This window comes from Salvelinus sp. IW2-2015, linkage group LG18 (genome assembly GCF_002910315.2).
Source record: "Salvelinus sp. IW2-2015 linkage group LG18, ASM291031v2, whole genome shotgun sequence".
Taxonomy (NCBI): Eukaryota; Metazoa; Chordata; class Actinopteri; order Salmoniformes; family Salmonidae; genus Salvelinus; species Salvelinus sp. IW2-2015.
Window position 1 is genome coordinate 32,418,617 of NC_036858.1, and position 22,484 is coordinate 32,441,100.

Sequence of the window (22,484 nt, forward strand, 5' to 3'; positions counted from 1 at the left end):
TATAAGGAAACATGTGCTCTTTCATTACAAAACTAGCTAGATAACAAAACGGGAGTAAAAAAAAGAAACAAAGTGATTGAGAACTCACAGCCAGAGCGACTTGCTGGACCTGTGGGACAGTGGGGTATTCCTGCATACAGGAGAGGATAACTTTGACGCCACCTTCAGTGGCGAAGGAGACCCTCCACTCGTACTTGACCATGAGGGCGCGGGTGAGACGCAGGGTGCTGACCACGTTCTCCTTGGGCTGCCCACTCAGTATCTCGACCAAAAGCTTCAGGACTTTATCCCTGGGGGATTCAAAGATCATGTTGGAGAACACAAATGTTCGAGTTCAAACGTGACCCTAAGAGAATAAAAGTGTGCAGGCTGCAGCCTTACCGTATGGTCTGGACAGCGTCCGTCCTGAGGGTGCTTCTCTCCTGAGGCCCCTCGTCCTCTAGGACCTGGATGATGAACTTGATCCCAGCCAGCTGCTGGACTGGATCTGAGCCACTCTTCTTCATGATGTCAACCACCTCCCCCAGCTTCTCCAGGGCTGTCTTCTTGCCCTGCACCTTGGGGTTGTTAAACACTGGTGGGGGAAAAAAACACAAGGCAAAGCATGTTCGAGCAAGAATGGCTGTCAATATTTAAAATCAGGCTAGAGTGCAACAGTGTGAGGTAATAAAAACACGCCTGTATTCTTGGGCATGTTTATGGTTTCACTTGTCTTTCTCTGGAAAAAGGGGTTGGCTACAGCTAGAGGTAGTTTGCCAACAACAAAAACAAACAAAGTTCAAACAGACTGCCACACCTTTCATCTTTTCCATCAGGTCTTCTGGGTAGTTAGACTCATCTTCCATGGGCAATTCAGACTCTGTGTCAGAGCAATAGTCCGTAGGACTCTCCTTCTTGGGCTTCTTGGACAATGAGCCCATGGCAGAGGAGGAAGAGGCGGCGGCGGTAGCATCAGATGAGTTGCCCCGTCCTCCACCCAGGCCAGAGGATCCGAGGGAGCCGTCGGGCAGCAGCTCATCGTCTTCCAGGCCTCCCCCACCGCGCCGCAGGTAGTGTTTAGAGAAGGCATGGGAGCAGAGCAGGTCCCACAGACACGAGTTCTGCAGGGTCTGCTTCAGGTAGTGGAGCAGCTTCCGGGCCACCTCGCCTGGCACCGACAGCTGGATAAGAGTGGCCTCGTCTACGTCTGACATCTGACAGAGCAGAGAGAGGCAAGGCAAAAACATGAAATCTACTCTCAACATCCATGGGGGGTGAGCGTCATGAAAAGAGCAGGAAGAGTGAGAGGATTAGAGAGTGGGAAATAAAGACGAATGGGGTGGCGGGGGGGGGCTCTATTTTCACTCGAACATCCATCAAAACACTTAACACGGTATGTGCTTTTACAACTCACCTCACTGTGATTGCTCAATTTGAAGAAAGGAGATCATCAATAGTTTGAAACTGAGTGGAAAACATGGCCGTTGTGAATGTTGTTTCAGAGCCTAACAACAAAATGGACAGCACTTTCTAAGGTGAGGATTAATTCAAATCACCCATATGCATATTGGAGCTTACGCATAAGCCTTTATGAGCCCAAGACGAAAAGAAAAAAAACTGATTTCAAATGGATTGTGCTGTTACACAATACATAGCCAACCACATATTACACCTGGCAGAAAGACATCTTTGGTCTAGCCTAAATTAAACAAATTCAGATTTAGCCTACACTTAGTGAATTTGTATTTTATAGTGAATATATTTTTATATTTCCATAATAGCCAGACATTACCTTTAGCAACAGAATATCTCACCACCGTGAGTTTCCATCTCCTCCCCCCTCTCCTTCATTCCTTTCTCCAGCACGCAGAGGGACTGTCAGTTTAATAAGATATGTTTTGTTGTGAAAACATGTAAAACATACCGGCGGGGAAGTGGCTTCCATTCGCTACTCCAAGGCATACGGATGACACACCTTTTTTGTCTTGCCCATTTAAAAAAATGGGCCATTAAAGTAAAGACCAGATTAAATTGAGAATATTCTGACGGGTGAAAATATGATCACTTGAGAGAACACCGTGTGCAGCCTGAGACAAGGAACAGAGTGCAAGCTTTTTTGTGTGACTTTCTCAAAATCATCAACAGCCTATAGGTTGCATCATGCAGCTCATATTTTGTGATTTCTAAGGCATTCTAAGGTTTGCATCACTCACAACTAAAGTTCCTAAATAACTCTAAATCTAGCATATAGTACATGTTTCAAATGATCACTTACGCTCAACATAGCCACTTCATATGGGCGCACTCTCGCTCCGAAAAGGGAAAACTATCCATTCTATTTTATTCAGCTAAGTTCAAATATGTTCCTCTTATTATAAAATAATGGCACGGGACTTAAGAACATCTTGTCTGGTAAATTAACAAGCCTACAGCATGGTGCATAGTCAGATAACATACAGTAGGGCAAATCATATTCTGTTCTTCTGAAATACATTTTCTTCACATCATGTTTCTTTAGACCTAAAATAAGTAATGCATTTATTGTGATAATGTGTATATAATTGATTTATTATACTGATTTTAAAAATGTAGATGATCCAAAAGGCTTGTATGACATTAACCGGCTGACAACATTTCATGCCCGCCACAGCCAGTGATGGGCACTTGCCTGTTCATCGAGGCTCTGACACAGGATGTTGTTGATCTCCTGCTGTTGCTTTGGTTCTAGCTTCTTGATGAAAAAGAGCACTTCCCACCACTCGGCCCTGCTCAGGGTGGCGCCGTCAGACTGCAGCCCCTCAGCCAGGTAAGGCAACGAGTACAGCCCACCAGGAGGCTTGGAGAATAATGTCTGACTCACTGCATACAAGGGAAGACAACAATATTAGACAACAGTTTCTAATAAAAACATTATGGCAATTTGTTGAATTTACAGAATACCCTGTGTGTGCATTAGGGCTCAAAGTTTGTGTTCTTTGGTGCTTCGGAGCCAAGTTACTGTTAAAAGTCACTTACATGAGTGAGTCTGTGGTTGCAGGGGATTCTCTTACCAGTCGTGAGCTTGATGGTCTCAGTCAGGGTGGAGGCCTTCTCCTGGGCGTCTTTCTCACCCTGTCCACTGGTGCCAGTGCCCAGGATCTCAACCATGTGCCAGTGCACCCAGTAGGTTCGAGACAGGGAGGTCCAGTACACCTGTGCACAGAAAAACAAGAAGATAGCAATAGGTCAATCACTTTACAGCAAATCTGACCTAACAGCGTTAATGTTTTTTCCAAATCCGTCGCCACTCAACCCTAACTCAAATTGCAGGAGCCTGTGCTGTGTGATACAGTCTAGGCTGATACAAGGTGTGATTTTTTACCTGCACTGGTGGCGAGCCGTCATTACTGTAGCGGAAATCCCCCTCATCACCAGCGCTGACCTCCTCATAATCTTCCAACATACGGACCAGCATGCCGCTCTTCAGGTTTTCCTGCACATATTCCACGTAAGCCGAGCGGCTTGCGAAGTCTGTGCGCGTCTTGAAGCCGTTGCCGGTCTTCTTCTTGGGTGGTGTGGCGGCTGCCATGTTAGAGGCGGCGGCAGCGGCAGGAGAGGCAGAAGCAGAGGCAGAGAAGCGGGGCTGGAAAATAGAACGCACCACACGGCGGGGCGTCTCGTCCTCCTGGTCCTCCCCGCAGACGCTGCCCTGGACCAGGCCGGCTGATTGTGGCGGCTGCCGATTGCGGTCCCAACCCATGACGCGCACCAGCTCAGAGATGAGGTTAGCCATGGCCATGGTGAACTCAAACTCTCGTTGGACACGCAGGTTCTCCGGCTGGTGGCCTGTCCCTGAGGAGCCTGCTGCGTCTTGTCGCTCAGAGCTCGACTCCACCCCTGCCGTGTTGAGCTTGTCCATCAGGGACGTCACACACAGGTAGCGCTTCACCAGGGAGAACAGCAGCTTCCCTGGGATCTGGAGCACAGGGGAAACGTCACATTACATCTCAACGACCGGTAATTCACTGGTTTGATCTAGAGGTACATGTAGGAACCCATCGGTAAGTAAGAGTACAGTACAGAGACATGGAATATTATTTGGTAGCTACCTGAGGGAGGTGGATCCCCTCAAAAGAGATGCCATGCTCCTCAGAGGAGGTGGTCTCTGCAAACAGCTCCAGGAGGGTGTAGCGATTGTCAAAGTCCATGTGCTGCTCAATACCGTCCTGCTGGCTGAGGGACAGGAGCACATAGGCACGGCTCCCTGTGGGAAGACAGGAGCACCATTATTTTATGTGGACACTATATTTTAAGCTTACCTTCTGAATCGTCACTGCTTGTTAGTCTCATGACACCTAGTATCTAATGAGGTGGTTACCACTGTCCCAGGAGAGTTGCATATGCACACACCCCTCTACCTGATTAACAACCATGTTTGGTTGCACTCAATTTGAACTCCAAGACATACTCTAAAAAAGTGAGGTAATGATTCACTGCTTCAGTCCCAGATACAAATATGTTTAAGATACAAGTGCATCGGTCCGCGGGACCCAAACCGGTCCAAGTGTAGAATACATTGGTCAGAAAATGTATTAATATGTTACAAATTGCCAGTTCACTAAAATGTTTCTCATATTACATTCTACCTTACGAAAATACCGCTCATCTTGTGACAACTGATGCATCCTCTCCTTCAGTGTCAAACTGCATGTAAATGTTGACAGTCATTAATCTAGTCATGCCCCCAGGCAGCATCAGTAACGTAGTCAAACTGAGCAATGTTCCCAGCGCAATGCTGGGTAGGCGGCCTGTTCCTGATATCTGACACCTGTGTGGCACATTCAGCATTCAAATGCTAAAATGGCTTGAGTGATATTAGGTTGTCACTCAAATAAAGCTTATGTAATTTGCTAGGTTATCCTCATCTACGCGCGGTTGAAAATAGTGTAATAAAAGTAAGCTACCGGAGACAACGGCTACTTAAAGCTGTCGTCAACACCACTACCAAGGTGCTGACTGATCTCGTTCGCAAGATCTGGGAGCATAATATCATATCACAAGACTGGAGAAAAGGACTTATCGTCAAACTGCCAAAGAAAGGAAACCTCTGCGAATGTGACAACACTCCTCTCCATCCCCAGGAAAATCTTCTGCAGGATAATCCTCAAACGAATTGGCACTGCTGTCGATGACAAACTAAGACAAGAAAATGCAGGGTTCCGCATAGGAAGATCTTTGCCCTGCACAACGTCGAGCAGTGCCTCACGTGGAATACACCCCTCTAGATAAACTTAATTTCAAGAAGGTAATGGATAGTGTTCACCATGAGAGGTTATGGAGAATCCTTGGAGGCTACAGAATACCACCCAAGATTGTCAACCTCATTTGAACTTTGAATGTAGCATCATCCTTGATAGTTCTCTTACTGGAGTCACTTCAACTTAAGTCTGGTGTCAGACAAGTCTGCATCCTTTCTTGTTACCGTTGACTGGGTAATGTGTCAAACATCTGACCATGCCCGAGGAATCCAGTGGACCCTCGTCTTCCATCTAGAAGACCTCAACTCTGCTGATGATCTGGCCTCTATATCATCCAACTCCAGGAGTAGTCAGACTCAGCATGTATGCTAAACAGACTGGTCTCCATATGAACATACAGAAGACCCAAGACATGTACATTAATACACCGCCAATTACCATCGATGGAGAGACGCTTGAGTATGTCGACAACTACCTATCTTGGAAGCCTAATAATAAAAATAAAATAAAAACACACATCAAGGCCTGACTAAACAAAGCCAGAGGAGCTTTCAGTCGACTACGTCCCATAAGGAACTCAAAAGTATACAGCCTTAAAACTAAGATCAGGCTCTATAACAGCAATGTGAAGTTGCTGATTTTATATTGCTGAGTGCTGGCAGGTAGTCAAGACTGAGTTGAGCAAGGTTGATGCCTTACACAATAGTTGCCGCTGCAAGATCTACATCAGCTTCAGGCCAAACAAAAACCTGTATAGGAGGACGGTTAGAAGAGAAACCTGGAAATAAAAATACAATGACAGAGGGGTTGCCCAAAGTTGCCCGCAGATGGATAACTGGAAAGAAAACATGGCGACAGACAGTGGTGGCTGAGCTGGAAGAGATGGGTCTTTCAGGGGACAGGGTGCAAACTGTAGCCAAAGACAAATTCCAGTGGCAGAAGATTGTTGCAGCCTTATGTCCCACCCAGGACAAAAAGAAGAAGACTAAGTACCCGAGACGACTCGTCTGGCTATACCTGCTGAAAGGAGCATACAATAGATGTTATTGTAATTGTTCAGGTTCACCATCAGCAATAGTTTTGGTAGTTCAGCTTTAAACAGTGTATATGGTCATTTGATATACAGGGGGAAGTTAATAATTTCATAAGGAGGACAGCGATCACTTTTGCGAGGCACACTGCATGGCCGAAAAGAGAGAGATCACTCGGTAAAACCTTCCAAACCACTCAAATTTAAGATGTGGTGAAATTCAAAGTTTAGCTATATACCTCACAGCTAACAAGTAAACAATAAATATATTACTAGCACACACAATCTGCAAAAATGACAAGGTAATTAGCGGGTGATGCTGATTTACGAACCAAAAGGGCAGACCAAAAAATATATATATTAAAAAAATAAACTACATTGCCCCCCTGTAATCTGATAGTGGTAATGGGGTGGTAGATGCCTATTCTCCCTTATGGCTGAGCCCAGGTGCCTACATAGTACATATAGTACCTATAGAAAGTCTACACCCACAAACTAATTCACATTTTGTTGTGTTACGTGAGATTTAAATATATTTAATTTTAATTGTCAGTACTCCATTTCAAAATGTAAAGAAAATTCTACAAATTGACATGAATAAAAATGCAATAACTAAAATAGTTACTGAATAAGTATTCATGGCTTTTAAGGCAAGACAAAATTAGTTCAGAAGTACATTTTGGCTTAACAAATCACAAGTTAAAATGGACTCAGTGTGAATAGGGGTTGACATAACTTGACAACACCATTCCTTTGTCCCCCATACATAGAGTGCCTTCGTAGTAAGTACTCAGACCCCTTGACTATTTCCACATACAGCCAGCCTTATTCTAAAATGGATTAAGTTGTCATGTTATCGGTCGACCTCTACTTAGCGCCATGTCAAAAGGTCTCAGGCAATCCTGATAGGGGAGTCACATTTAAGAGTCCACAAGGTTGGACCGTCATGGCCCAAGGAGTGGGAATTCCAAAAGTACAGAAACCGAAGCGCAATACAACACTATAACTGTGTTATTCCATTCAAGACAGAGCAGACAGTTTTTTTTATTTTTGTTGTAAGGAAAATTGTGAGTGGCTTAATAAGAGAAAAAGTAACCTACCATAACAATCAACAACCCAACCAAATTCAATGAATGTTGACTGTTTTCATAAAGCATGTTCAAAAAAATATTTCTTATCAAACATGAAAATGTTATCCATTTCCTCCAGCAAACATAGTTGCTAAGAAACCTTAAAACAAACATTCCAATCAGCCAAGGTGGCCGACGTGGCCTCTTTATAAAGGGAAGATGAGTAGGCCCTTCTTTTTTTTACCATTCATTGATGACGCATATGAGAAAAACCTCAACAGCTCTACAACTGGGGAATTCTCTGTAATCTGGCTACATCAAATTGCCAAAAAGGGTCAGTTGGAACGCAAAAAACATGGTAAAGAAATGCTTGGTGGGACCTGGTACAAGGCTTTACCAGTACCACTAATCTTTCAGTGTTTTGCATTGTACAGATTGTCATTGCATCAGTGAATTGTCACTGACCACGTTTCATGGCTGTCAACTGCTACAGACTTAGCCAATGTCAACAATTCAGAGTATATTCAAATGAATAACAAACAGCTGTAACTGATCCGGGTTCACATCCGGACTAGTTGCACAGAATTCCAAGTTACAGTTACAGAGTATTCATGTCATGACTAAAGGGCAAGTACAAGAGCCCATAGTTAGGCTAACCATTGCCCACAGTCTAACCATTACCCAAAGACTCACACCTTTAAAATCAAACCGGAAGCATTGTTGGTCAAATAGAAAATGCTACGCAAACTAAGGCCATCAGCCAAAGGTAAGATTAACCAGTGGAAAAACTGCATTGCTAAACCCAGAATTCAAGCCCCTCTTCAGAAAATAAAGCTATGAGTAGTTCAGAAATACCATTACGTAGGCCAATGATGTTTACAGAAGAATATCTTTGAACCTTTATTAATATCACACAGACCTAATGACCTATTATTTGGGATATGAATATTTCCCGTTCAAGACAATTCAACACATTTCTAAGATTAGATGTCTTCTCAGGTCCAACAAGCTTTCCTCCCTGGACCCTACCTGAATAAATGTATGTTTTAAATCTGGAGACCCGGTCCAAACGGACAACCAGACCCAGCCCTGTATAGACCCTGTCAAATTCAGACCCGGCTGATCTGAATCGAATGAGGGAAGCAGCAGAAAATACATTGTTTTTGCTATGTTATAAACTGAAGCTTTTAAATGCACAAACTAAAGGAGAGGAAAACTGAGCTGGCAGCAGGTGGGAGAAAAGCCGTGCTGTGTTTGTGACTGTGGCTGAGTAGCACAAGGAGGAAGAGAGGGAAGCAAAGAAGCCCACTTGTACTAGTTACTAACTTCTAGCTGCTAGGTTATTTATCATCCACTGAATACATAGCACTCGTTTTTACTGCATCAAACCAAGAAGAGAAGCTAGTTAAAACTAGCTAATCAAAGATTATAGGCTGCACTTTCCCCCGTCCTACACAATAACTTAATTCAAAGTTGTAAGTAGCAGCCCACCTGCTGGCTCTTGGTCATTGAAACATATCCTTCTCATTTAACGGCATCATTTTAATTCAATCTTCCAGTGATATCCTAACTTGCTTGCCACGACAGTCAGAGACTAGTGCCACTGATGATTGGCCGACAAAAACAAGCTACATGAGAGTCCTGTGAAAAWCACAATGTAGTCCGTTTTTTTGTCCCCCACACTTTGGTTCTAAAATCCCCATCATCCAATAATTATCTGGTAATTTGTGCAGATTAAGTGTTTGAGCAAGTAATGTATCAACATTTATAATTTACAAATTAGCCAGGACATAACCAATGAATATAGAGCACAACTACAGATTTCACCCCCATGGAATGGCTTTGACCGCTTGGAAGTTTACTCAGTCATCTTCTTTTCTCGCGTCATGCAGTGCACCTCAAATTGATTACTGTCCTTACGAAACTAATCAACTTCACCCTGTATATCAAAAAAATTACCATATACACTGATTGTTTAAAGAAAAACTACCAAAACTATTGCCGATGGTAAACCTATAGAAATTTCAAAAGGCCCTCGCACATCTGAGCCATCTTTTTTGCAGGTGCATGGTAACAGTTGAATAAAATGAGAAAAGAAACCTGCACACTGCTCTTGATAGCATCACTGCTCTTTAATAAGCTTTACATATCGACCTCAGCACGTATATCCAAATGAGTTGTGTCTCCAGTAACTTTCTTTTATTCCGGTAAAGCACAATTTAACAGCACAGAGATAACAGGGTTTTGTCTGGATTGAAAGGGGGCATAAGTGGTGGGCGTGGCAGGGGGCGCAATTGGCCCGCCGGCAGTGGTGAATTTTAGAGGCCCCCATCTTGGCGGTGTAGACAATTTCCTGCAAATTCACATTTCTCCAACAAGCTGGGAGAATTTTTTCCAGTTTGAAAGCACATTTCCTGCAATTCTACCCATTTTGACATGGAGCCGAGAGAAAATGTTGCAGTTTTAAAGCTAATATACTGCAATTATAGGCATTTCGCCATGGCTAATACTGTGTTCTTTTGATCAAACATGAACGCAATACTGCTAAATTAACTGTCAATTCTCCCTGACTAGCTTTTATTTGTGAATGTTAGTTCAAAGACTATATTTAAGGGCCTCCCAAGTGGCGCAGTGGTCGAATGGACAGCATCACAGTGCTAGCTGTGCCATTGGAGATCCTGGTTCGAGTCCAGGCTCTGGGAGACCCATGGGGCGGCGCACAATTGGCCCAGCGTCGTCCGGGTTAGGGGAGGGTTTGTCCGGCAGGGATGTTCTTGTCCCATTGCGCACTAGTGACTCCTGTGCCGGGCGCAGTGCACACTGACACGGTTGCCAGGTGTACGATGTTTCCTCCGACACATTGGTGCGGCTGGCTTCCGGGTTAAGTGGGCATTGTGTCAAGAAGCTTGTGGTTGTGTTTCGGAGGATACACGGCTCACAACCGTCACCTCTCCCCAGTCCATACAGTAGTTGCAGCGATGGGACAAGACTAACTACCAATTGGGGAGAAAAGGGGTAAAAATAAATACAAAATATGTCCATTTTCTTTTCTATATAAAGTTAAACTGAAAGCATTTTTCCATTCCTAAAGTGTACCAGTGTAATTAAAGACTAACACCGTTTAGACAAGCGTTTTTGGGCCACCTAAGAGGCCCGCCTAAGGATTTCAATGGCAGAAAAATCCCTGGATAACCTAACAAATTACATAGGTGGTTACTCAACTAATAAGGTCTAATATCACACAAACCATTTTAGTATTTGAATTATAAAAAGGTGCCACACGTGCATCAGTCAGCTGTTATTTGTAATAAACTTGCAAATTTCTAAAAACCTGTTTTCACTTTGTCATTATGGGGTATTGTGTATAGATTGAGGATTTTTATTTGATTTTAATTCATTTTAGAATAAGGCTGTAAAGTAACAAATACACTACACGAGTAGTCAATTTATTAATTGTCTTCTGTTTGGGGCGCTCCTGTCAATCTTGAGTAAGGACACGCACTTGATTATGCATAGAAGTAGGCCTAGGTTACCTGGACTGCCCACAAATGTAGGCCCATAAAAATGTGCCCATTTGGGGATCTGATACTATTTAGGATTGTCTTAACTCACCGCCACTGAGAAGCTTAAAGTAAATTTGTCTTGGCCTCAAACAGCAAAGTATTTTTACATTCATTGATAACGACAATAATTCCTCAACGTAGCCTATTTCAAAAACATCTTTCCAGCCCTCTCCTCTTCCAACAACCACTCAACATGAAAGGGGGAAAAAAATTAAATGCTCTGATCTGGTGGAAATGGCATAAAATAGACCTACCCGATTACTTATTATCCCTTGCGCAAGTAGCCTACAGCTGTGGGAAACTGAGGGGCCAAAATATTTTATACAATGTTGCAAGCACATGCTTTGGGCTGGACCAAGTTTATACAATGTTAAGTTCCTTGCAGACAGGCCATGCATAGCCAATGTGATTTCTAGGATATTTATTTTTAAAACCAGGATATTTTCTACCTACCGAATGCAATGTTTTTATTTGTTGGCTGTATGTATGCTATTCTTACATATTAGCGATATTTACTTTTCGAATTGTAACATTTTGATTGACCACATGACATTGATTGAGATATGAAGACGATTACAAATTAAACTGTTCCATAAAATTGTGCATATGAAAATCATAATCATATCAATAGAAATGGTCAAATAAATTGGCACTCCAAATGGAAAAGGTTGTTGACCGCTGGTGTAGCCTATTACCGGCACTCACTAAATGCAGAAAGACCAGCCGCAGCAGGCTGGGGGGGGGGGGGGTGTCAGGAACAGGTTTTTTCTTCTGGTTAGGCTTATTGATCTCAGGTTCCCTCAAGTAATTTGTGTGTCTTCATTTTAAATCATAGTGCTTAAACGCATCAGACAAGCTCAGTAGCCTACATATAGTTGATTTTATTAAAACATAAGGTGTCTAATATATGGAGAAATAGGTTAAACATTGACCAATCGGTCAACAACAAAAATCGGGGGGGGGGGGGGGGCAGTCCTACTATAGTGCCCCCACTCTATGAAAGATGCAAGTGTTTGTGTTCTCAGAAGGCAACTAATCAGTCTCCATTCCACAAATACCAGGGCTCACAGCTTTTAGAAACATGGATTTTCAAAAAGCAGACCACCAAAATCTGTTCTAAACCATTTCACCAGCATTTCATATTGAATGAAAGTGTTTTTTGGCTTCAATAGAGTAATACGGGGCATAAAACTCTAGTGTAACACATTCAGTAGAAAATTGTTTTCATCAGATGACAGCAGAAGTGAAACGCTGTTTGGCTAGCAGCAACACATGTAAATTAGCTTACAATGAAAAAGCAAGGTATTTTTTGGTAAAACAATGCTTGGCCATCATATATCTAATGGTTATCATTAGAAAGAATTTCACCAGCTACATTTCTAATATTTAGTTTGAATTTAATTTTAACTTGCTACCAGAGAAAAACTACACAGGAGGAAAGTACTGTAGAAAAGTAGCCTACACAGTCAAGAGTGCTGTATGGAGATCCAATGAAGAGCACAAATATATTTGATCCAAGTGGAGAACTGCAACTGAAGAACAAAATTATTCGTACTTTCACGATTTGGAGCGAACCCTGACTGAAGCCGAGCAGAATTTACAATAAGCAGACTTTTAGATTTGCGTTAAAAAAAATGCAGCAAGATCGTTTGTGTTTTATCTTTCCTTTTCTGCGTGAAGGCAGTCCTGCATTAACTTGACGCCTGAATATCGAATCCGAGTTGTCGAATAGTAGCAGAAGACGTGGGTTGTTTTCAACTAAATATATTTAAGTCACAGTATTTAACTAACTTTAAAAGTAATTTTTTAGGAGAGTGCCCACTCGTTAATGGCAGTGCAAAGTTGCTGGATATTGGCAGGAACTGGACCATGCGGTCGTACATGTCGATCTAGAGCATCCCAAACATGCTCAACGGGTGACATGTCTGGTGAGTATGCAGGCCATGGAAGAACTGGGACATTTTCAGCTTCCAGGAATTGTGTACAGATCCTTGCAACAAGGGGCTGTGCATTATCATGCTGAAACATGAGGTAATCGTGGCAGATGAATGGGATGACAATGGGCCAGGATCTCGTCACAGTATCTCTGTGCATTCAAATTGCTACCAATAAAATGCAATCGTTTTTTGTCCATAGCTTATGCATGCCCATACCCCCAGCATGGGGCACTGTTCACAACATTGCCATTAGCAAACCTCTTTACCAGAAGGTGCTCATTAGCAACATCGGTAAAGGCTACATAGTGTAGACATACGCGCACAACACACATTCCTGTGCCGTTTCAGAAAGTTGCAGGAAAATACAAATCACTGATGCATTTTGTTCATGTCTTATGATTAACTTGGGCAAATTAATGAATGATCTAATAAGTTACATATATTTAGTTGATTTCCTACTAAGTTCAATAAGTGTTTTAATATTGGTTGAATTACAGATTTTATAGAGCCCTAGTATAGGATAGTCTAGCTTAAAAACAACAGGGCAGAAACCCTCCCTAGCCTACCAGTAAGCCTGATTTTTCTGTCCAGTCAGTGATCTTGAAAAGGTGATAGGTTGGAAATGTGTTAAATCCCCTTCCACAGCCTCAGTCTCTCTACTCTCATTTCCTACATGGCTGACACTGGGACAGTCTGAGAATGAAACTATCAAAACCCCATACCTGCGTCATGAGAGGCCAGAGCCCGGAGCATCTTCCCAGCACTTCGGCGGGTTTGTCGCTCTTTGTTGCAGAGCAGCTCCATGAGCAGGTCCAGGGCACCCGTCTCCTTGAAGACGCCCACCAGTGAGCCGATGCTGGCGTAGGCACTAAGCACGTGGATGGTGTGTGTGATGCTGATGGCAAAGTCGCTCTTCTTGGCCATCTGCTTGCGGGCCCTCGTGACCAAGTTCTTGACATCGTCCTTCATGTCTGAGAGCTCCACCTCGTCAAAGGTGACATCAGCAGGGAACTCTCCACTGGGCCTCTCCTCCTCCTGGAGGGGCCGCTGGGTGTCTGCCTTGCGCTTGCCCAGTAGCGTGGGGCAGTTGGCGTAGACATCCTCCGTTGACATCCACATCAGTATGTTCTCCGTCTTGCTCTCGCCTGAGGTTGAGCCACTGGAGCCACCTACCCCTGAACTGCTTCCCCCACCTCCTCCTGCCTCATTGCTCCCTCCACCTGAGCCACTACCGTCGTCTATGGCCAGCAGGCACCAGCGGATCAAGTACTCTGTCTGGCCATCGTGAGTCCGCCGCTGCCGGATCAACTCCTCTGGATAGGCCTGCAGCTTCGTGCCCAGCTGGACAAGTAGGTTCCCATTGCGGCGTTCGCCTACCATGATTGCTGTAAGGAAAATATAAAGGAATGCTTAATATCAATATACTTTGATATCTGCATATATAAATAAAGAGCTGTACATTAGTTTTGCACCTGAAAAGTAATTTTGAATCAGCAATTAAGACTATGCCAATCAGTGAGATACTGGATGGGCAAATACTGTACTCAGACAATGATGTTATAGTTGTTGAAGGCTTAGTTGCATTTAAGATTTACCCTTCTTGGGAAGGATAGACATGATAAAGCCATTGGTTAAAGGACAACTATACATTTCTGAACTTTCCTTTTCACTATGAGTTATTTGAACATCCCTTTTTCAAGGCAAAGATAATTAGCGAAATGACGCCACACTAAAAAGCCAGCTAACAGGTTATACTAGCCAGCTCAGCTAGTCGTGTTGAACAATAATATCGACTAACATGTAGACAGTAAAGTATTTTGTTAGTTAAACCAACTAAATTACCTAAATAACGTTAGTTAAGAACATCGTTTGAATCATTTGCATAAGAGATTGAGTAACAGTTAGCTAGCTAGTTCGCTAGCAGTTGCAAATGCTAACTACAGTCGTTAGCGCATTGCATACATGGTAAACGCTGGCTGCTGCAGTTAGCTAGAAAACGCTAACTAACATTAGCTTGGTAACGTTAGCTAACTTTGAACTTGAAACATCTGATTGTATCAGCTGGGAGGTAAGTCAACTCTACTTTTTAAACACTAACGTTATCCTCATATTTACGGTGAACAGGTGTGGCTGCCAATGTCGCTGATTAACTCCAACACAACAGTTTACCTACAGACTGCCTCATTATCAGCAGGGGCCCGTTTTGACAAGGCAAGCCTGCCTCAACTAGCTAGCTTGCCAGCATCGCTCAGTAGCTAGCTAGCGGGCTACGGAAAGCTGGAATAGTGCGGCCTAATAACACTATAATAACAGGGGATACCTCTTACCTCCAGTGTTACAGGGTTTCCCCTTTTCACTGTTTTCCCGCTCCTCTGTCGATGGAATGTTCTTCTCCGTTGTAATATGTCGTTTCCCAGTCTGGAACTAGTTTTTAGCCAGCGTTTGATACGGGGTGCGCACGTGACAGGTAGGAATTTCCCCACGTTCACGTCATGTCGAAAACTCGGTAACTACGAGTCAAATTAACATAAGTTCTTTGTATAGGCCGTATAACTAGCTATTGGTTGATTCTGATACCTCCCAAGTGGGGAAACTCGGAATCTAAGTCTTTCGCTTAGCAAACAAGGGAGCAGATTTCCGGTCACCGGACTTTTATCAATTCGATTTGCTAACCTCCTGCGTCATCTCTCGACTCTTTTGAAAAAAGGTCGAAGTTAATCGAGGAGAGCGAACGTGGTTGGAAATGCACTTGCTTGAAACGATATGGTCCTTCTCCATCACTCGCGCTTCATTCGGCAAATTACACTGCTCAAAAAAATAAAGGCAACACTTAAACAACACAATGTAACTCCAAGTCAATCACACTTCTGTGAAATCAAACTGTCCACTTAGGAAGCAACACTGATTGACAATAAATTTCACATGCTGTTGTGCAAATGGAATAGACAAMAGGTGGAAATTATAGGCAATTAGCAAGACACCCCCAATAAAGGAGTGGTTCTGCAGGTGGTGACCACAGACCACTTCTCAGTTCCTATGCTTCCTGGCTGATGTTTTGGTCACTTTTGAATGCTGGCGGTGCTTTCACTCTAGTGGTAGCATGAKACGGAGTCTACAACCCACACAAGTGGATCAGGTAGTGCAGCTCATCCAGTATGGCACACCAATGCGAGCTGTGGCAAGAAGGTTTGCTGTGTCTGTCAGCGTAGTGTCCAGAGCATGGAGGCTCTACCAGGAGACAGGCCAGTACATCAGGAGATGTGGAGGAGGCCGTAGGAGGGCAACAACCCAGCAGCAGAAGTCTTGTAGAATCCATGGAGGCAAAGGAGGGGTCTGACCTGGCACTAGATGGGTGTACCTAATAAACTGTCCTTGAGTGTATATTTGTGTTTGTGAATTAATTTACTTCTGCCAGATGCCTTTTATGATGTTTTTGCGCTTAAAGACCATTGCATTACGTTTTTCCCCATTGAAGACCAAACACAACGTCAAAATTCAAAAGCTACAGGATTGAGGGGCAGTCACTTCCTGGTAACTTTCACCTTATGTAGCCCCGCCCACTTAACCCAGTTTCAGGGGTGTGTCGCTTCTGCATTCACTTCATGTCGGAGTGATCGGAGGAACGACTTGAAGCGTTCGGAGCAAGGAAGGAACTCAAGAACCATTCTCACCATTGACATCCAAAATGGCAGTCAAGTTTGTTGCCATTTCAGTGTTGCGTGACATCAGAGTACAGCATGTGGGAAACATCAGATCTAGACATCATACCTGAGTTTCCTAGTCGTAATTACGAGTTGAAGGGACGTTCACATTTATTTTTTCCAGTGGGAAGGACGTAATTACGAGTTCCCGACATGATGTGAATGAGGCATCAGTTCGTTTCATCTTTTGCTACGATGCGTGACGGTTTGTACTAAACACGTTTCCCCTAAACGGTGTGCACCGTTCTTCAACAGCATTTACGCTTGCTCCTGTTTGGTAGGTGTGGCCTGATCAATATAGGTTTGACTGTCTGAAATAGGAAAACCAGTGCAACACCACCATATGGTAACTGTCCGGACAAACTACATTTGCCTCAATGGCCATACCTCTGACTCCGCTGATGTCACTCAGGGTGACATGTTTCAAAATAACATGTTTAAAACATTTCTAAAAAATTTAAAACAGAAAAGTGATGCGTGCATGTGTATTCACCCCCTTTGCTATGAAGCCCCTAAATAAGATCTGGTGCAACCAATTACCTTCAGAAGTCACGTAATTTGTTAAATAAAGTCCACCTGTCTGCACTCTAAGTGTCAAATGATCTGTCACATGATCTCAGTGTATATATACGCACGTTCTGAAAGGACCCAGAGTCTGCAACACCACTAAGCAAGGGGCACCACCAAGCAAGCGACACCATGAAGACCAAGGAGCTCTCCAAACAGGTCAGGGTCAAAGTTGTAGAGGAGAACAGATCAGGGTTGGGTTATGAGAAAATATCCGAAACTTTCAGCATCCCACGGAGCACCATTAAATCCATTATTAAAAAATGGAAAGAATATGGCACCACAACAAACCTGCCAAGAGAGGGCTGCCCACCAAAACTCACAGACCAGGCAAGGAGGGCATTCATCAGAGGCAACAAAGAGACCAAAGATAACCCCGAAGGAGCTGCAAAGCTCCACAGCGGAGATTGGAGTATCTGTCCATAGGACCACTTTAAGCCGTACACTCCACAGAGCTGGGCTTTATGGAAGAGTGGCCAGAAAAAAGCCATTGCTTAAAGAAAAAAATAAGCAAACACGTTTGTGTTGCCGAAAGCCATGTGGGAGACTCCCCAAACATATGGAGAATGTACTCTGGTCAGATGAGACTAAAATGTAGCTTTTTGGCATCAAGGAAAATGTTGTCTGGTGCAAATCCAATACCTCTCATCACCCCGAGAACACCATCCCCACAACAAAACATGGTGGTGGCAGCATCATGATGTGGGGATGTTTTTCATCGGCAGCGACTGGAAAACGGGTCAGAATTGATGGAATGATGGATGGCGCTAAATACAGGGAAATTCTTGAGGCAAACCTGTTTCAGTCTTCCAGAGATTTCAATCCAATTGAGAATCTGTGGTATGACATAAAGATTGCTGTACACCAGCGGAATCCATCCTACTTGAAGAGCTGGAGCAGTTTTGCCTTGAATAATGGGCAAAAATCCCAATGGCTAGATGTACCAAGCTTATAGAGACATACCCCAAGAGACTTGCAGCTGTAATTGCTGCAAAAGGTGGCTCTACAAAGTATTGACTTTGGGGGGGTGAATAGTTATGCACATTCAAGTTTTCAGTTTTTCTGTCTTATTTCTTGTTTGTTTCACAATAAAAAATATTTTGCATCTTCAAAGTGGTTGGCATGTTGTGTAAATCAAATGATACAAACCCCCCAAAAATCTATTTTAATTCCAGGTTGTAAGGCAACAAAATAGGAAAAATGCCAAGGGGGTGAATACTTTCGCAAGAAACTGTAACTAAAATGCAATGTACAGTAGTAGAAAAATTTGAATGAGCTGTTGAATACAGAATTTAAATACCCAGTACAAACCCCATTGCAAAATGAATAGAATTGCAGGAAATTAGCTTCTGGACTAGAGTCTGAAATACTAATGCAGTATATATGTATGTGAATGGTGTGTACAGACAATATGGACAGTATGTGAATAGAAAAGGTATGTATAGCAGTAGTTACATAGGATGAGCCATGACTAGAATCGTCATGCCAAAGGTGCTTCAACAAAATACTGAGGAAAAGGTCTGAATACTTATGTAAATAAGGTATTTCTGTTTTTTATTTTTGATGCATTGGCAAAAATGTCTAAACCTGTTTTTGCTTTGTCATTATGGGGTATTGTGTGTAGATTGATGAGGGAAAGAAATATTTAATACATTTTAGAATAAGGCTGTAACGTAACAAAATGTAGAAAAAGTCAAGGAGTCTGAATACTTTCTGAATGTACTGTATAAATAGGGTAAAACAGTGTGTAAACATTATTAAATTTACCAGTGTTCAATTACTCTATGTTCATATGGCAGCAGTCTCTAAGGTGCAGGGTAGAGTACCAGGTGGTAGCCAGCGAGTGACAGTGTCTAATGTTCAGGGAAGGGTACTGGCTGAAGGCCGGCTAGTGGTGACTGTTGGCCTGGAAATAGAAGCTGTTCATCAATCTGTCAGTCCCAGCTTTGATGCATCTGTACTGTCTCTGCCTTCTAGATGGTAACGTGGGTGAACAGGCTGTGGCTCGGGTGGCTAAGGTCCTTGATGAAGCTTTTGACCCTCTCCACTGCAGCCCAATTGAGGTAGATGGGGGTGGCATGACATGCCCTGGGGGGAGGATCACAGCCTCTCTCTTTCTCTTTCTCCACAGTTTATGACAGTCGTAAATACTCTGCTTCTGGGTCTGTAGTATTGAGATAGCAATGTGTGACTGTGGGACCCAGAGAGAGACTTGGTCAAACTTCTAATCCCCAAAATGGGATAATTAAACAATATTTCTACTTTTGAGAATGTGGGAATAGTCCGGGGACGCTTAAGGGACAGTCATGACGAGTGTGTTTCATTTGGTGATCTCATGAAGGACAGGAAACACACATGACTATCTCTGAAAGTGTACATTTACCAGCTGTCAGGTTTACATCTAAATATTATGAAACGTATGGGATTAAACATGGAACTACTTGTGAAAGATGTAATGTGATGTTAACCTTCTAAATGAGAGTATGAATTTTCATATAAAGATTAACTAGTCAGTGGCCACACCCCTGTGAGCCCAGACATCACATGAGGCATCATAGAACCGCCCCTTTTTCCACAGAGTATAAAACCCACTTCATACAAAATGTACAGGAAGTCAGAGAACGCAGAGACAGAGTTCCCACTTTGGAATGGCTACAATTCTATAGATCATTGGACCATACAGCTGTAGTTTTGGCTACACAGCTGGAAATGGTTCAACTCAGACTATCGATCACTACAGAATAAGAGCAAATCAAAGACATACAATTACTAGTCTGCGGCGAGAAAATACATAAGTCTAGAACGAGAAAACCGACAACCGCCGAAGCATCTATTCAATGAGAACATTTCCGAATGGTACTCTGAAGTAACCATTCTAACCACCTACAACCACAAAGGACATTGTGACTTCTGGGGAAGATAACCAGTGACTCTCAGATGAACTGACTCTCCAGCAGATGGACAGACATACGGGCGTAAATATATGCATTGCAATTATTCCCGAATGAGCGACGGTTCATGTGCGAAGGATTAGCATTTCAGTGAATATAATTATCCTCTGTGTGTAGTGAATCCATTTTGTCTTTCCCGCTCTTTCTCAGTCCCCACCCCTTTCCTTTGTCTACCAAGCCATCATATCGGCATCGTCCGCTAGGGACTTTTTCTTTGTATCATGTAGTAACCCAAATATCTACTGTTTGTTATGTAAATATGTGTGATTATTTAGTTAGTTAGTAAATAAATAATTAAGCCAATTTGTATATCGCTGATTCATGATTTAGGCTAGGGTTCATGCAGATATCCAAGAGTTTGTGACTTTCTGTAATGAGAACTGATGAGGTAATAATAATAACTCATTAATAGAAGACTAATTGATCAGATATTAAAATATCTGAAGAGTTAGATTCGGAATATTATAACTCTGTAAATCTCCACATTTTCAGTGGTGCCCCGACTTCCCAGTTAATTCATGTTTACATGATTAGTTTAATCACATAATAATTCAACCTAGAGAACTGATTTTATATAAATAAGTCTTCACATTTAATGATAGTCCAGACACGACAGGGGCGTGCTCTCTCTATTGTCTTCTTTTGTCCACAATCAGCTCCTTCCTTTTGTTGACGTTGAGGGAGAGGTTATTTTCCTGGCACCACTCCACCAGGGCTCTCACCTTCTTCCTGTAGACTGTCTCGTCGTTGTTGGTAATCAGGCCTACCACTGTTGTGTCGTCAGCAAACTTCATGACTGAGTTGAAGCCATACGTGACCACGCAGTCATGGGTGAACAGGGAGTACCGGAGGGGGCTGAGCACGCACCCCTGTGGGGCCCCGTGTTGAGGATCAGCGTGGCGGAGGTGTTGTTGCCTACCTTCACCACCTGGGGTTGGCTCATCAGGAAGTCTAGGACCCAGTTGCAAATGGAGGATTTTAGTCCCAGGGCCCTGAGCTTAGTGATGAGTTTGAAGGGCACTATGGTGTTGTAGGCTGAGCTGTAGTAGATTAACAGCATTCTTACATAGGTATTCCTCTTGTCAAGGTGGAATAGGGCAGTGTGCAGTGCAATGGTGATTGTGTCATCGTGGATCTGTTGGGGTGCTACGCAAATTGTAGTGGGTCTAGGGTGTTGGGTAAGTTGTAGGTGAAATGAGCCTTAACTATCCTCTCAAAGCACTTAATGATGACAGAAGTGAGTGCTACACAGTGATAGTCATTTAATTCAGTGTCCGCTTTCTTGGGTACATGAACAATGGTGGACATTTTGAAGTAAGTGGGGACAATGGATTGGGATAGGGAGAGATTGAATTTGTTTGTAAACACTCCAGCCAGCTGGTCTGCACATGCTCTGAGGACGCGGCTTGGGATGCCATCTGGGCCGGCAGCCTTGTGAGGTTTAACACACTTAAATGTCTTACTCACGTCGGCCTCGAAGATCAGGAGCACGCAGTTCTCATGAGTGCTGGGGGCCCACTTCGATGGCTCTGTGTTGTTTTCCTCAAAGCGGACAAAGAATGTGTTTAGCCTGTCCGGGAGCGAGGTGTCTGCGTCCGCGACGTGGCTGGCTTTCCCTTTATAATCTGTGATTGTCTGGAGCCCCTGCCACATGCGTCTCATGTCTGAGCCGTTGAATTGTGACTCCACTTGGTCCCTGTACTATCGTTTTGCTTCTTTGATTGCCTTACGGAGGTCATAGCTGGTCTTTTTGTACACGTCCATGTTCCCATTCACCTTGCCATGGTTAAATGTGGTGGTTCGCGCTTTCAGTTTAGCTGATTTGCAAAGGGAGGGCGGGGGAGGGAGGGCCATGTAGTCTGTCCTGGAAGGTATTTTTTCAAGCGTGTTCTCTCTGCGTGTAGCACAGGAGATGTGTTGATAGAATTTCAGGAGCGTTTCAGAAGATATTTTAAAATGATATTCCCCAGCTACAATAAATGCTGCGTCAGGATATGCGGTTTCCATCCTCTGATGTGACCCAATAAAAACAATTGTTCACAAAAATATAAACACATCTGAGACACACACATGCCTTCAGTGCACACAATCTGCAGCTTGATGCATCCCAGAATTTCTGATCTCTTGTTCTATCAGTTAATGGTGACGTGCATAGCTTCCCTAGCGCTTGCTGCCCTTTAATGGGTGTACACAACCTCTACAATAAATTCACTAGCAACAATAACAATTGTTATTTAGTACAAATAAGAGTGATTATCAATTTCTGGTGGCACTAAGACCTTTTTGTCATGTCAGAATATGAAGAATCATCCAGACATACTCTAAAGGGGATTTGGGTTAGGGCATAGCTCAATGGTAAGAAGTACATGTAGTAGGTGGTGACCTATGCATGTACTGTACAGTGCATTCAGAAAGTATTCACACCCCTTGACTATTTCCACATTTTGTT

The 22,484-nt window shown here is 43.3% G+C and overlaps 1 protein-coding gene across 3 annotated transcripts in view; it reads right to left on the reverse strand.

Annotated features, from left to right (window-relative positions):
* LOC111978419 (cullin-9) overlaps positions 1 to 15,256 on the reverse strand; it is a 32,863-nt gene extending 17,607 nt beyond the window's left edge. For all 3 annotated transcript variants that reach the window (XM_070448430.1, XM_070448429.1, XM_024008483.2), the window contains exons 1-9: positions 15,144 to 15,256; positions 13,539 to 14,201; positions 4,068 to 4,222; positions 3,341 to 3,934; positions 3,030 to 3,171; positions 2,648 to 2,838; positions 797 to 1,193; positions 382 to 574; positions 89 to 290 (exon numbers count right to left, since the gene is read on the reverse strand). In XM_070448430.1, the coding sequence (XP_070304531.1) occupies positions 89 to 290; positions 382 to 574; positions 797 to 1,193; positions 2,648 to 2,838; positions 3,030 to 3,171; positions 3,341 to 3,934; positions 4,068 to 4,222; positions 13,539 to 14,196 (2,532 nt within the window). In that variant the 5' untranslated portion in view covers positions 14,197 to 14,201; positions 15,144 to 15,256. The remainder of the gene's footprint in view (positions 1 to 88; positions 291 to 381; positions 575 to 796; positions 1,194 to 2,647; positions 2,839 to 3,029; positions 3,172 to 3,340; positions 3,935 to 4,067; positions 4,223 to 13,538; positions 14,202 to 15,143) is intronic.
* Between the last annotated feature and the right edge of the window lie 7,228 nt (positions 15,257 to 22,484).